This window comes from Ornithorhynchus anatinus, chromosome 1, assembly GCF_004115215.2.
Source record: "Ornithorhynchus anatinus isolate Pmale09 chromosome 1, mOrnAna1.pri.v4, whole genome shotgun sequence".
NCBI classification, from domain to species: domain Eukaryota; kingdom Metazoa; phylum Chordata; class Mammalia; order Monotremata; family Ornithorhynchidae; genus Ornithorhynchus; species Ornithorhynchus anatinus.
Genome location: NC_041728.1, coordinates 50,745,185 through 50,761,486, shown reverse-complemented (window position 1 = coordinate 50,761,486; position 16,302 = coordinate 50,745,185). Strand labels below are relative to the sequence as shown.

At 44.8% G+C, this 16,302-nt stretch overlaps 1 protein-coding gene across 5 annotated transcripts in view; it reads left to right on the top strand.

Annotated features, from left to right (window-relative positions):
* The window catches only part of FOXN3 (forkhead box N3), a 368,264-nt gene that overhangs the window by 141,132 nt on the left and 210,830 nt on the right, over window positions 1–16,302 (top strand). For 2 of the 5 annotated variants that reach the window (XM_029058903.2, XM_029058897.1), the window contains exons 1-2: window positions 822–1,182; window positions 4,806–5,362. In XM_029058903.2, the coding sequence (XP_028914736.1) occupies window positions 4,820–5,362 (543 nt within the window). In that variant the 5' untranslated portion in view covers window positions 822–1,182; window positions 4,806–4,819. Of the gene's footprint in view, window positions 1–821; window positions 1,183–4,805; window positions 5,363–16,302 lie in introns of those variants that run through there. The other 3 variants (XM_029058902.2, XM_029058904.1, XM_029058898.2) reach the window with 2 other exon arrangements.

Here is a 16,302-nt window from a genome sequence, read left to right as displayed (position 1 = left end):
TTGTAGTTTGGGAGAATAACTGGAATATTTTCCTCGACTCGGAAGACCAGACGGCATCGTAACTCTTATTTTTACTTTCGAGCCTTGTATGGCATGACGATTGGGTAAGAGCGGGTTGGTGTGACACACTGCTCAGGCAGTGCCGCGCCGAAGCGGGCTTGTCGCTACCGTCCCAGCTCGGCTCTGGGGTCGTCGGCCTCTCCCTGCCCGCCCCCTTACCCATCCATTCACCTGGGGGGAGGACGTGTATGTGGGGGGGTGTGTCTGTGTGTGTCTCTCTGTGTGTGTACGTGTGTCCCTATGTGTAGACACACAACTTCTCCGGAGCTGTCAGAGGCCGAGGACCGGTCAGGGGGCTGGGGGGGGGGGGTCCTCCAAGCGCTTAGTCCAGTGCTCTGCACATAGTAAGCGCTCAATAAATACTATTGAATGAATGCTCCCTCGTCCCCTTGAGCCAGCCCGCCGGGTGGGAGCGTTGGCCCTCTGCAGCTCCCCGTTTAGGAGCGGGCAGGGCCGCGGGCGGCGGGGAGGAGGAGCAAACGGTCCCCACCGGAGGGGAAAATTTCCCCGGCCCGATCGGAGGGAGAAACCAAGCCGCTGCCGCCTTTCTGTCGTCCCCAAATGCCGCTGATCTAGTCTCAGCGGCGGCTACGGCAGGCCCAGCCCTCTCTCTCTCTCCCGCTCCTCCTCTTCTCCCTCCCTCCTCCTCCCCTTTCCTCTCCACCCCCCCGAGCTCTTGCCTGGTCATGTGTCGCCTTTTTTTGTTTGCAGTGGAAACAATTTATCGCTCTTCGGCCAGCCCCGACCCCAAACGCGGCCGATCCGGAGTGGGGAGGTCGGGCGGGGGAAGGGGAGGGGAGGGAGACGAGCCAAAGGCGAACTGCAGCAGGTCCCATGCCTCTTTCTCACCGTCCTCTCCCCTCCTCGTCGTCGTCGTCGTCCTCCTGCTGCTGCTGCTGCTGCTGCTGCTGCTGCTGTCCTCCTTCCGCTGCCCAGGACCATCCCCCAGCTCCCCGCCCGGCCCGCCCGCTCGCCCCCTCTTCCTCCTCCTCCTCCTCCTCCAGGCCGGGCTGCGGGGCAGGGAGCGATGCGCCCTTCGGTCCGCTGAAGTTTCTCTCCCCTCCCTCTCCTGAAGGGCAGCCGGGACACCGAAGCCCTCCCGCGGCCGGCGGCCCGACCCAGGTAAGTTTCATGGAAGCGGCCGGCTGGAGGCAAAGTCCTCGCTTTGGGGAAGGGGGTGGTGGAAAAGAGTCCAAGCGGCAGGGGGCTGGAGGATTCGATTCTGGAACCGGTCGACTCCCTTCCCGGCTCGGGAGGTGGGGGCAGGACGGAGGGACAGAAAAGAAAAATGGGGAGTTGGGGGGAAGCCCTCCAAGGAGCCAAGTTGGTTGGTCCGGAGAGTTTTCCTGACCCGACGTGCGGGATGTTTTTGTTGTTTTTCTCCCCGCCGCCCGCCTGCTGCCTGGATTTCCGACCCGTCCCAGGAGCTCTGGATCCCGGCTTGCGAAGGTTGGGCTAGTCCTTCCAACCCGGATTCGCCCTCCCCCGGGACCGGCTGGAGAGGCTCCGAACAAAGATTTTTGTTTTTCTTTGCGGCTGCCAAGCCAGGGTTGGCATCGGGAGCCCTTCCCCTCCCCACCCCGCCTCTCCCCCGCTCGTGGATCGATCTGGGTCGGGTCTGTGTGTGTGTGTGTGTGTGTCTGTGTGTCTGTGCGGGTCTGTGACACGCAGTGGTAAAAGCGGTTAAAGGTTTCTCTGCCCATCTGACCAGCAGTGTAGGTATGTGAGCACCAAACGGCCCTGTACGTGGGGACAAGAGCAGTTTCCCAGTTTCTTAGCAACGCCGCTGAGTGACTCCCCGCCTCGCCAATCCCCGCCGGCCTTGGTCCCCTTCAAATGTTTTTGACAAGTACAGTAGAGGGGAATACAGTTGGGTTGGGGGGTGGTGGGGTGCTGGGCCTGCGGGCCCTCAGGCAGCGGGAGCTAGTCACCCGTGCCTAGCCCGGGGAGAAACGGTTTGTCAACTCTTTCCCCCCTTCCCACCCTCCCCCCCCCCCCAAAAAAAATCGTACACGTAGAAACATCTGTTTAGGCCCAGACGCCAATGTGTTTGCCACTTCTTCTTGCAGGATCTCTAATAGCGGGCAAAGCAGTAACCTTTTCTGCAGCAGTTTCTTCAGAGTGCAAAGATGAAAAAAAAAATCCGGGAAAGCGTAACTAATACCCAGCAGAAAATTCACACACATCAATAAATAACTATTTACATATCGGATGGAGCCACCTAATTGGCAGCAGATTTATCTATATTCTTTTAAAAATCTTTGTCTAAATGCAGGCTTTCGTGTTACTTGCTACTCCCTCCCCCCCTCCCGTTTTCTAAACGGGGAAGGGAAAAATAATTTGGCATATAGTTAGAGTAGAATAATGGAAAACTCCTTAGCTGCGGTTTCTGGAAAATGTGTCTTATACCGAACTTTAGAGGTCAGCAGCTCTGCATGCTGTTGCTGTAAAATGCATGATTTGTAGATGTGTAGTTCTTCGAGGGGGGAATGGGGGAGGAAGGGTCAGGGAGAGGAGACGATTGACAGATAGTCATGTGTCCCATGTTCTCTAGTCGATGTTTCCATTTTCCTGAACTTTTTTTAAGTGCCATTTAAAGAGAGATTGTTATTGGTAGTCTGGATGCTATTTGTTTAAAACAAAAGAAAACATGGAGAATAGCATGTTAGTTCCTTTGGGAAGCTACTGACAAATAAGCAAATTAAACAGAAAGAGAGCAGCATGTTGTCATAGCAACAGTGCAATTAAATTACTTTACTGTCAGCCATGATATAATTTTCCCGTTTAGAATCTTATGAGACATAAAACTTTCATTTGGAGCTGAAGCGGACTTCAGCATTATAGATACTGGGGCTCCATGGGTGCTTATGTGCCAATTAAGGTTTTTGGTGGAAATTTAGGACATAGATTGAAGCTGAGCTTTGATCGATCTATGCAGATGGCATTTGTACTTCAGAACTTTTTTCTTCCCTCCAGATACTAATCCGACCCTGGTCTTAATGTCAGCTACCCTTGTTGATTCCTCCTTTTACTATACTCCCAGGCTTAACCAGGGAGAGAGAAATAAAGTATAAATGGAGAAATTCAGCTTTGTTTAAATTGGTTGGCTGATTTTTGTAAAGTGGGTTTCCCTCCACCCGATCCCCTTCTCCTCATCCCAACCCTCCTCCCCTCCCCCCTTTCTCTCATCCCCTTTTTCTTGTCTTCAGTTCTATCTCAGAACAATTTGTGGCATCCATCTTTTGTATTCCCTTTAGAGTGTGGTATACCATACCTCCAATGAGATCATCGTCTGTCTTTTTCATAGTCCAGATTTTGTTTTTTTAACCTTTTGAAACAGGAAAGGTGCTTGTATTTCAGGGTTATCCCTGGCTTGCCAACATTTTTCTGTCTTTATACACTATCGTGTGTGTGTGTGTGTGTGCGCGCGTGCAAGTGCCTGTGTTGCTTCCTCTGCAGTAGTACACAGTATTGGGGTCTTGCCATACCTGGAGGTTTGAAAATTTTGTTTTTATGTCTGGCACTCTTCAGTTATTTTTCAAAATATGTTGCGTTCCAGGAGATGTTCATGGTTTGTGGTGGTCTTTTAACTTGAAAAACCCTAAAGTTTGAGATGATCTGCCCTTCTGTAAAATCTCCACTTTTCTTCCTATCTGTGTTGTACTCAGGAAGCCTGCCATGCTTCAGATAGGCATGGGTCATTCTGTTGTTGACCATTTACCACCCCCTCACTTAGTTTCCTCAGCGGTTATCCTTTTACTCTATGCTCCTTGTTCTAGGTCACTGATAAGTCAGGAAAATAGAGTCCTGTAATGATACTTACTGTAGCAGCCTTAGTAGCTTCCAAGAGACTAGTGGCTCTTGAGATTTTTCACTGATTCAGATTTCGACCAGTTTCTTTCTTCCCCGTTTCCTTTGAAGAAGCTTGAAGGTAGCTTTATTCCTCTTGCCCTGTTTCTTGCTTCTGTCAGAGTGCTTCTTGCTCTGAACCCAGGTCACAAGATTCAACATCATTTCTCTATAAGTCTTCAGCCCTACTCCCAGATTCAGATGTGTGTTTGGGGAATGAGCTTGTAAAATTACAGGATCCCAGGAAATTGTTGCCCTCTTTGTGCCTTCAATTGCTGGAAGCAAATAAAAACAGGAGAAGTTAATCTGAGACAATGGTCCTCACACTTGTGTGGTGTTTTTGTAGGGCTGTGTGCATACACTGTATTTGAGTTTCCATAGGTGATGTAAAATAACAGTAATTGCTTTGCACTTGGTAACCTTCATCAGGAGTTTTCAAGTAACTTTTCAAGAAGTTAGATAAGATAAAATCTTCACCTTTTGGAAGAGGTGTGCTTCTGAGAAAGTTAGCCTGTCCAGATCCATAGAGTCTTTCACCCCAGAACCAGGAATGAGGACCCTGCAATCAGCCCTTTGATCTGTGTGAAGCATCTTGTTATTTTATTGTCCTTGGCTATTATCATTAAGAGCAAAAGTGGGTTTGTGTTTTGGATGGGGTTTTACAAGTATCCATTGTTGTTGCATGCAAAGGTGGTTGTTCTTGTGTTGCTTGACTGGATTTATTTAACTTGTGGTGGGGATGCATGATGATATGGCTTTGTCATGTGAAATAAGCAGTATAAAAGAAGAAAGCTCTATGTAGGGCATCTTGTTGGTAGAGATGAGGAGTAGGAAGCTTTATTACACTGCCTCTGTTTTACCAGCTTATCTTTTCTGTCTTGGATTCACTTTACCAGGAGTTGCCATCTAAATGGGTCCAGTCATGCCACCCAGTAAGAAGCCAGAGGGCTCGGGAATTAGCGTTTCCAGCGGACTGACTCAGTGTTACAGGAGGAGCGATTTATCCAAGGCACTTCATGACGACGATGACCTCGACTTTTCTTTGCCCGCCATCAGATTAGAAAAGGGAGCCATGGAAGATGAAGAGCTGACTAACTTGAACTGGTTGCATGAGAGCAAGAACTTGCTCAAGAGCTTTGGGGATTCTGTTTTAAGGAGTGTCAGCCCAGTTCAGGACATAGATGATGACACACCCCCATCTCCTGCGCACTCTGACATGCCCTACGATGCCAAGCAGAACCCAAACTGCAAACCTCCTTATTCTTTTAGCTGCCTCATATTTATGGCCATCGAGGACTCGCCAACAAAGCGACTGCCGGTAAAGGATATATACAATTGGATCTTGGAACATTTTCCATATTTCGCAAATGCACCTACCGGGTGGAAAAACTCAGTGAGACACAATTTGTCATTAAATAAGTGTTTTAAGAAAGTTGACAAAGACCGAAGTCAGGTAAGCCTTTTGCTATATGGACCCTATTGGTATTGATATTCCACTTGCTACTTTTGAATTCTTCCTGTCCATTCGAGAAGTTTTGAAGTTATTTTAGAAGATCTCATTTTTAGGAATGCAAAATCACTGCAATGAAAAGCCGTTCTGGGATGAACGATTTTGACTTTATTTAACTCATTGTCTAGACATCTGTAAAGAACACATTTTCCCCCCTCAGCTGGTGTCCTCATGCATATTAGTTAAATATTGTTTTTAGTTATCTTTCAGTGCAGAGGGTTTCCCCTACACTAGATGTATATAATCATGTTCTAAAGACTGTGCATGGTGCTTGGAGTTGTTACAAATGTGAACATGATTGTAGAGGTCCTAGAGGTGCTGATGTGATTCCAACTCTCCCTAAATTGCAGTTAGGATGGAGCGCTTCAGTTTGAGAGTCCAAAGCGAGGTCTTAATACTTAATATATACTTAATACCTAATACGTACCTTAATTCTGAGAGAATCCAGGGCTCATGGGAGCTGGAGCCCCTCAGACTAGCCAGTGTCTATAAACTGTGGTAGTGATAGTGGTAGTGGAGGGGCCAGTTGGGTTTGTAAACAGACGACCTGGAGTCCCCATGGGGTTTCAGGATCCGTTAGACCAGAGGATTGGATCTTGACTTGGTCAAGTACCTGCTTCTATGGGCCAAACTTTAGGATGGCCTCTCCAGGTCTAATAATAATAAAAATAATGGTATTTGTTAAGCGCTTACTATGTGCCAAGCACTGTTCTAAGCGCTGGTGTAGATAGCAGATAATCAGGTTGTTCCACATTGGGCTCACAGTCTTAATCCCCATTTTACAGATAGGGTAACTGAGGCACAGAGAAGTTAAGTGGCTTGCTCAAGGTCACACAGCAGACAAGTGGCAGAGACGGGATTAGAATCCATGCCCTCTAACTCCCAAGCCCGTGCTCTTTCAACCATGGACTGCTGAAACCCTCTGAACTGCTGGAGAAGACTGGATCCCTTGTGGAACCAACTCAGCAAGCCCCTGCTCCTCCAAAAGGAGGTGATGGTGAGGTGGGGAAAGGGGGATGCCTGAGCTGGAGGGGCCTTCTGACTCCTGGGACTGTAACTGCAGTGGGTGCTACAACAGAAAACTTGGGAGGTGAGGCCCGCTGCTCCATCAATATTCCAATGTCAGGGTTATATTATGTTCTATTCTTCAAATGCCCAATGTGCCCAGACTAATTAAACTTTGTAACAAGCTATGGGAGGAGACTCACAAGGGTAGGAATTCTTTTTGGTCCTAAATTGGGCAGGGAATGGGCCTGTTTATTGTTGCACTGTACTCTCCAAAACAGTACAGTGCTGTACACACTGTAAGCACTCAGTAAGTACAGATTGAATGAATGAATCCAGGTGTGAGGATTTGGGCCTCTTTTAGGAAGGTGTGATCCCTTAATGGGTTTGCAGGTGTCACTTATTACCTAGGCAGTCCTTGTGGGCTGCATTTTGAGTGCTGTGCTTTGTTTCCTTCTTAGTCCTGGTACACTTGAGAAGATTTTCTGGTAAGGGGAGGGAGAATCAATCAGTGGTATTTGAGTACTTACTCTGTGCAGGGCACAGAAGCAATGTGAAGAAGCAGGGTGGACTACTGATTAGAGCATGGGCCTGGGAGTCTGAAGGACAAGCCCTGCCACTTGTCTGCTGTGTGAGTGACCTTGGGTGAGTCACTTCACTTCTCTGTGCCTCTGTTCCCTCCTCTGTAAAATGAGGACTGTAAGCCCTATGTGGGACAAGGGACTGTGTCCAACCTGACCATCTTGTAGCTACCCCAGTGCTTAGAACAGTGCCTGGCACATAGCACTTAACAAATACAACAATTATTATCATTATGAATTATTATTTTACTAATGCCCTCAAGAAGCTTGCAATCTAAGCTGGGAGACAGACATTAAAATTCGGGGAGGGCAAGCAGCCGCAATTAAGATATGTACACAGCAGCTATGGGGTGAGGTGAGCATCGTAGTGCTCAAATGATACTTGAAAAAGGAATTGTTGGCAAACTGAAGGAGACCCTCCATGAACTGTAATTTCTAGTTTTGCAGCATTCCATTTATTGTTGAACAAATGATATTGCTAACTTAATCAGAGCTTTCCGAAGGGAAGACTACTTTTCAGGGAAGTGGCAGTCTGGCAACAGAGTCCTGTGTCATTAACTTGAAAGAGAGAAGGACATTTTCTCTGAATCTCTGGTACTGTTACGTTGGGGGAACAGTTGGAAATTTCCAGGTAACTCCAAGAGGTAACTCAAAGAGTTGACAATAGTAATGCCGTGGAATTACAAGTCCAGCCTGGCCTAATGGATAGAGCCTGAGGCTGGGAGTCAGAAGGATCAGGGTTCTATTCTTTGCTCTGCCACTTGTCTGCTCTGTGACCTTGGGCTAGTCACATCTTTTTTCCGTGCCTCAGTTACCCCATCTGGGAATTAAGATTATGGGCCCCATGTGGTACATGAACTGAGTCCAGCCTAATTAACTTGTATTTACCCCACCGCTAAGTAAGTACTTTGCACATAGATGATACACAAATCTGTGAAGTGTTCCATATTTTTCCACCAATCATTCTTTTCCCCCCTGCCTTCAAACCTCTACTGAAGGCACACCTCCAAAAGGCCTTCCTAGACTAAGGCCTGCTTTTCCTCAGCTCCCACTCCCTTCCGCATCACCCTGACTCACTCCCTTTGCCCTTTGCTCTTCCCCCCCTCCCTGCCCCACAGCATGTATATATATACATATATATATATATATATATATGTACATGTTCACATCTATAATTCTGTTTGTTTATATTGATGTCTGTCTTGCCACCTCTAGACTGTGAGTCCATTGTGGGCAGGGATTGTCTGTCTTTATTGCTGTAATGTACTTTTCAAGTGCTTAGTACAGTGCACTGCACACACTAAGTGCTCAATAAATATGATTGAATGAATGAATGCTTAACAGAGACCATAATTCTGTATTCCCCTCTCTTGTGTATTTACCCAATTGTTACCTCAGCGACTTAGAGGTGGACAACAAATAGTGTAAGGAAAATAATAATGTTGGTATTTGTTAAGCGCTTACTATGTGCCGAGCACTGTTCTAAGCGCTGAGGTAGACACGGGAATCAGGTTGTCCCACGTGGGGCTCACAGTCTTCATCCTCATTTTACAGATTAGGGAACTGAGGCTCAGAGAAGTGAAGTGACTTGCCCACAGTCACACAGCTGACAAGTGGCAGAGCCGGGATTCGAACCCATGACCTCTGACTCCAAAGCCCGTGCTCTTTCCACTGAGCCATGCTGCTTCTCCAAGGAAAACATGGATCACAGACTGTGCTGGGAAGCAGCATGGCCTTCTGGAAAGAGCACGGGTCTGGGAGTCAGAGGACCTGGATCACAATCCCTGCCCTGCTCACTCCAGCTGTATCACTTTGGGCAAGCCTGTTAATTTCATATGTAAACTGGGGTTTAAATATCTATGTTCCCTCCAATTCAGACTGTAATCCCCATTGGAACAAGGACTGTGAACCTGTTAATACAGTGTTTGGCACATAGTAAGTGCTTAACAAATACCACTTATTATTTTTATTATTATTATTCCTTTAAAACAATGTCTAAACCAAGAGTGTTGTACTATTTGAAAGCATTTGCTTAAATTATGGAGTAAATAGCTTAAAATGCTGTAGGTGTAACATAAATAGGCTATTGACTGCTAGAACTTGGAAAAAGGGGATTTTTTCTGTGTTACTAAGATAATGTAACTTTGATTGGAATAAATTTCTGGCAGAAACACTAGTCCCTTCTCTAAAAATTCATTTTATTTATTCAATTCATTGTTAGTTTTAACACTAGGCCATGTCCATCAGGTGGTCTGCTTTTATTCCTTAAAATTCAGGTTAGGGTTTAGGCTACTATTCATTTGGTAGGTAGTTGTCCAAAGGTACAGTGGCCCAGCAGAGCCTTAATAGCACGAAGCCCAGTTCGTTAAAAGTCTGTATGTTGGCCTAGCGTTGTGACATCACAATTAGTTGCCTTTTACCAGAGCGTGCTTCTTTTTAAAGGGGAATCCTAGAGCTGAGAGTTGCATTTTCTCCAACTCAGCAATAAATGGGAAAACAGGGACTCTTCCTGAGTGTTTATTATCGTTACTGTTCAGAATTAAGAAGGGCATCTATAACACTCTCTGGCTATACAAAGTGTATGTATCTGACTATACATAAGTATTCCAGTTCCTCCACTTTCGGCGCCTCTATTCTGGAATCCATGTTTTACGTAGCCATAACGACCTGATTGCATTCCCCGTGACAAACAGTGATACCATTGAGAAACATCTACAATGAAGCTCTCCATTGTCAATTATTGTGCAGTAACTTGTTGTGCACAGTGGGTTAGGTCACTCGAATACCCTCCTGTTTTTTTTTTCTCTGCCTCAGGGCAAGTGTTCTGGCATTTTGAGACCTTGAATGCTTTTCAGTTTGTTGGCGCTAGCAAGTGCACTGGAATCAAACTATGCACTTCAGTAGCAGGAGGCAATATACTAATTTACGCTCCCAGCACGTGGAACCTCATCCCTGTGTCTAGCAGATTCTCTGCATAAAGATAGGAAGGTCTTATAGAGCATTTGGAAATTATGTCTTAGGGAAGGAAGCCTTGTTGAAAGTTCATTAAAATAGTATCATTGTATTATATTGAGCCACACTCTAAAGAACTTTTGGTTTGTTGCGAAATTATTTCTACAAGTTCCTGCATGTGTATATGTGTACATATTTGACTTATTGCAGGGGCACATAAAAGTAGTTTAGCGCATGATACATTCTAAAATGTTAAACAAGATTGGCTCCAAAACATGTCAAGGTTTTGGAGGGTCATTTATTAGCTTTGAGAATTGTAGGAACATTATCTACTTACTGGGGGATGAGGGGAGGTTTCATACTTTCAGCTACTTTTGGCATTTCTTATTGATAGCTCATTGATTTTTGTGTTTTCCTTGTTGTTTTTTTTTAAAAAAAAAGTTGGTGGCCAGTATTTGTGTTGATATAACAACAAAACAGGACAGTTTCTTCATCTTGGTACCTGCTGGTAGGTGCTCGGTGAGGCCTAGTTTGTCTGCCTGAGCTGTGACCATTGCGAATGGACCTGCGTAGGATTTCTGATGTGGGGAGAAGAAAATAGAAACCCTTCTCACAATTCATTGTTGACAGTTCTTCACTTCTCAGTGTAAAATCGCTTTTTCCAAGGATTCTTTCTTGGATCTTAGTTTAGACTAGAATTTACCTTGGGAAGGATTACCTCAAGAACTTGAACTTTGTAGTCAAAACGTATGGGGGTAGAAGTCTGTGAGATGACTACTTGGAAGCCCTTTGTGATGTAGGAGGAGTATGTAGTTGATGTTATGCTTTGATATACTTCCTAAGCAAAGGATGCAGCTAAACTTCACGTGGGTCTAAATGCTGAATGATCTGTAGAATATCAATTTGCATATATGGTCACAGCTGTGAAAGGCTTTCTTTAGTGATTGTGAATATTATAAGCATAAAATTATGGGAGCTTTTTATCTCTACAAGTAAATTGCCAAGGAGGCGTGCAAACTTTATCGGGGCTTCAATTAAACCTTTTAAGTGAACACTATTCTGCTAAAACGTATGTTTTATTGCATGCATCAGTCAATAGTATTTATTGAATGTCTACTGTGTGCTGAGCACTGCATTAAGCACCAAAGAGAGTACATATGGTAGATGTGGAGCACAGGATCCCTGCCTACTTGATCTTATCATCTAATGGGGGAGACAGACACAAAGCAATTTACAGATATGGAAGTGCTTAAATAGAAGAGTGTATAAATCAATAAGTTCAAAAATGCATTAGAAGGTTGTGCATGCAAGGTATTCCAAAAGTGCTGAGATGATGATTGGGAGAATGAAATCTGGGAGATGAAATATTAATTGGGGAAATCTTCCTGGAGGAGGTGTATTTCAGAAGTGCTATCAAGATGGAAAGAGAGGAAGATGGCAGAGCTGACAACACGAACCTGTCGGGTTATAGTACAAGGTCATGTCAGAAGGAAAACTTGGGTGTTTGAGCCTAAGTAACAGGTGTAGTGAGAACGTCAGCATCAATTTTCCTTTAATGCAGGGGTTGGCGAGAATGCCACTCCCGTGTTTTAGCAGAACTGGCTGTATTTGAGGCTATTCTAAGGATTAACATTTGACCTGTATTCCATTTACTTGAGCATAGCATGTATTTAAAGTACATCACTCAATTATTTCAGTAGCACCATGGAACAGGCCACTATTTTGTAAGAGTCAAAATGCAGAAGATAGAATAGATTATTCAAGAATAAATTCTTCCATTTGGTTTTTTTTCTTCCCTTTTCCATATCTTTGAGGGATTTTCCTCACTCATTCCTGTCCCACTCCCTTTCTTTCCCTCCTCTCTCCACTTTAAACACAACCTTGGAGAGCTTCGTAAAGGGTTGATGGACCATCATCCATTCTAAGAGCTACTGAGGAACTGTTAGAAAGTCATGTAGTTGCCCGAGTAGTGTGCAGTAGAGTGGCAGAACTGTGACTTGATCAAGATACATCTTCTGGATGGTTAATATATAAAGTATTTTGGGACCTTTTTAGGCCTGGTGGATTCATGCTTCTCTGGTAATCTTCAAGTTGTCATGCTTGTGTTAAGCCTGACCACCCCTGTGCTCCCTCTTGTCACAGCTGGGTTCTGTACCTCAGTATCTCAGCCCCTTGCGAAATGTGCCTCTGGCATTGCCCCCTGGTTGGAGATCTACAGGGGTAGCCCTCCCCCATGACCAATAGGTGCATTTTGTTGTGTAGGGGGCTGTGACAAAAAAGGAGGAGGGAACTTAAGGCATTGGAAAATGCGACTCATTCTCTGATTTTTTGTGACAGCAGTAGGTGATTCTTTAATGGTACTGTTGGTTCTTTTTACTGACAGTTGATGGGATTTCCTTTCTTTGTGGTGGAAAAGAGTGGATAGAGCATAGAGCACGGGCCTGGGAGTCAGAAGGTCATGGGTTCTAATCCTGGCTACGCTACTTGTCTGCTATCACCTTGGACAAGTCATTTGACTTCTCTGTGTCTCAGTTACCTCATTTGGAATGAGGGATCGAGACTGTCCCACATGGGACAGGGACTGTGCCCCACTCGATCTGCTTGTATCCACCCCAGCACTTAGTACAGTGCCTGGCACATAGTAAGCACTTATAAAATACCATCATTATTATCAATTTAAGGGGAATGTGCTTTGTGAGCTGATGAGATGCCTGGGTCTGTCAAATCCCTCAAAGTAAAGGATTAGTTAGGTGGTTCAAATTTGACATAAGGCATTTCATGGCCCTTGGGAAAGGGCAATGTTCTGACAAAATATAACTTTCAATCAGTCAAAAGTATTTCTTAAGTACCTACAGTGTGCAGAACACTGTGCACCTGGGAGAGTACAATAGAAATAGTATACACAGTCTCTGCTCTTAAAAAGCTTATCATTTAGTGGGGGAGACACACTAAGTTACAGAGAGAAGGAATAAGGAAAAGGAGATATGTCCATGAATTAGCACTTCAGTGATAGGGTATGCAAGGTATGCTCAAAAGTGCCGTAAGAGGCTGTCAATACTTAAGTGGTGCATAGGTGGGGCAGAAGTACTGAACAGGCAATAGAGGAAATATAAATAGGGGAGATTAAATATTGGGGAAGGCTTCCTGAAGGAGATATGATTTTAGAATGGCTGTGAAAATGGAAGAGCTGTGGCTGCCCAATTTATAAGGGGAGGTAGTTCCAGGCATTAGCAGTGGGGTGTGGTGGTGGGGAGGTACTGATGGAGAGATGTGACTAGTATTGTATTTTTCCAGTGCTTAGTATAGTGCTCTGCACACAGTAAGTGCTCAGTAAAAATGATTGAATGAATGAATAAGGCACAGAGAGATGTTGGCTTGAGAGGAACAAAGAGTGTAAGTGGGGTGTAGTGGGTAAGTGGGTTGGGGGGAGAGAGGGAATTGTTTCAAAGCCAATTGGGAGATGTTTCTTCTTGATGTTTTGAGGCATGGGGAGACATGCAGAATGACGTTTTCAGAAAAATGATCTGGCCAGCAGAGTGAAATATAGACTGGAGAGGGAAGTGATTGGAAGTAGGGAAATAAGTGAGGGTGAGGAGGCAGATCAATAAATCAATCAGTGGTCTTTATTGAGTGCTTACTGACTGCAGAGTACTTTACCAAGCACTTGGGAGAGTACAGTACAACAAAAATGGTAGACATATTCTCCTCCCACAACGAAGCTTAAGCCTTGAGGATTGTAAGCTAATATAGCAGTCAAGGTAGGATAAGACAAATGTCCATCTGAATGGTGAGTAAGGGACTGATTCTGGAAATGTTGTGAAGGAAGAATGTAGGGTACCTAACAAAATGAAATCATAAGAACATATGAAAAAAATCTTTAAAGAAATCTGCTGGGAGACCCTTCCTTGCTCCAGAGCATTGCATTTCCCTCCTCTGGCCCCCTGAGCACAGCCTGCTCCTGAACCCCCGAAGCAACAGGGTTTGTGCAAGAGGGAGATTAAGTGTTTAAAGATACAGATGAAAAGACTCACTGGTGCTAGATCTGTAGTGGATAGAGGAATAGTGGAGGAGAGGAAGGACCCTACTGTAAACCACTCTGCTGCCTGTACTAGATAGGAGGATTTGCCTTGGAAATAGCAAAAAAACGAGGATATGCTCCTCCTGAGCCTCCTCTAAGGGTTTTGTTGGGACTGGTGAAGCCATTTGGATCCCACTAAGCTCACTTGCTCATTGAGGTGCTGTTGGAGCTTAGGACCCCAGACCAGTGGCTGTTAATGCCCTAAGGATGGGCCCAAATGGCTCTAGTCATACATCTTTATAAACACAGAAAGTGAGTATTAACTACTGAAAGAGGTAGGAAAGTAAGGCTGTTTGATATTTAAGAGGATAGAAATAACAGTTGTTATGATTTGTTCTGGAAAATAACCAACAGTCCTCATTTGGCTTAATCTTGCTGCTGATATGGAGGTATGACTGCCTTAGAGTGAACGTCCCGTTTAGCCCGACCCTCTAGCCCATGACTTTTCCAAGTCCGCTGCCATCTGGTCCTTGGCTGGAGAGAGGAATTTTTCTTGTATATGTGTCTCCATAGCAACGAGTTTGCAGTTGATATGGAAAGTAAGCAGTTGCCTTAGCAACGGAGTTTCTGATGTGGTGGCGCTTCTCCTCACAAGGAACAGGGATAAGCTGACCAAGCTAGTTTGGATGCATCATATAGGATTCCTATAATGAGAACTGTGCCTACTAGAACTAAGATCTGTCCACATTTTTCATGTAGTCCCGTCTTTATCTGAAGAGGGGATGCCGGGGGAAAGTTGAGGAAGGCCACTGGCAATGTGTATGAATTAAACTAGAGTAGTAAGTATTGGGTGAAATCGATCAATAGAAGGTTTTAGTCCATAGAAGTATTTTTATTCTCAAAGCGAAATGTCTAAGAAAGCTTGTTTTAACCAAGCCAGCAGTGAGGCCTAGTGATAGAGTATGGGCCTGGAAGTCAGAAGGACCTGGGTTCTAATTCCGGCCCTGCCATCTGCCTGCTGTGTGTGACCTTGAGTAAGTCACTTCATTTCTCTGTGTCTCAGTTCCCTTCTCCGTAAAATGGAGATTGACTGTGAGCCCTATGTGGGAGAGGGACTGTGCCTGACCCAATTGTCTTGAATCTATCTACTCTAGCACTTAGTACAGTGCCTCATACATAGTAAGTGCCCAGTTAGACTCTTGCACTTTCCCTATGCTTGGCCCATCTACTCAGTAGGGAAGACAGGCCTCTTTCTCTACTAGTTAGAAAGATGAGTTCCCAATAATTCCTTGGGTGCCATTTCCAAATGCCATTCTGCTTTTGAGACCCAGATTTCCCTATCACTCCTTTGATTCAGTGAAGGATACATACACCGTTGGAACTCCTCTTCCATTTTATTTTCCCTAAATTTTGCCTAATTTCATATGGTAGTAATTCATGGAGTTTCCCTTGATCAGCCTATTTGATCAGAAAGAAGCAGCATGGCTTAGTGGATGGAACATAGGCCTGGGAGTTAGAAGGACCTGGGTTCTAATCTTGGCTCTGCCACATGTCTGCTGTTTGACTTTGGGCAAGTCGCTTAATTTCTCTGTGCCTGTTACCGTAAAATGGGGATTAAGGGTGTGAGCCCCACACGGGACAGGGACTGTGTCCAGTCAGATCAACCTGTATCTACCCAGTGCTTAGAATAGTGCTTGGCACATAGTAAGTGCTTAACAAGTACCATAATTATAATAATTAATTATTTGGTGTCTTAATCCCAATCTCGGTCACCAGAAATTCGTTGAAAAAAGTCTCATTTAGGAAAATCAACAAGGTGTATCAGGGATTGGCCTTACTCTGGACTGCTAGAACTAGCACTTAGTAAAGTGCCTGGCACATAGTAAGCATTTAACAAATACCATCATTATCATTATTAACCAAAAAGGACCATGCAGTCCAGCCCTCCTTCTTCTCTAGGGGATATAGGTCCAAATTATCTAAATTAGAGATTTGAAGATGCAGATACAACCTTCTTAAGGGTGAATATCATTGGTCACTTTTCTCTTCCTCATCATTTATGGTGTACCACATCTTTGCTCCCTATTCCCTAATAACCACCCTCTAAGCTCCCACATCAGGCTGTCTTGACCGGGAGATTAGTAACTGGCAGTTAAGATTGTTTTAAAAAATGGGTGCTTACAAGAGGGTGCTTACATTACATCCCTTTTCCCCATCATATCAGGGAGCGAAGTGGGGATAATTTACATTTTACATCCTGAGAACTTTTTTTTTTTTCTGAAGTGGTATTTCTTAACAACTCACAGTGTGATAGGTCCTGGTACTAA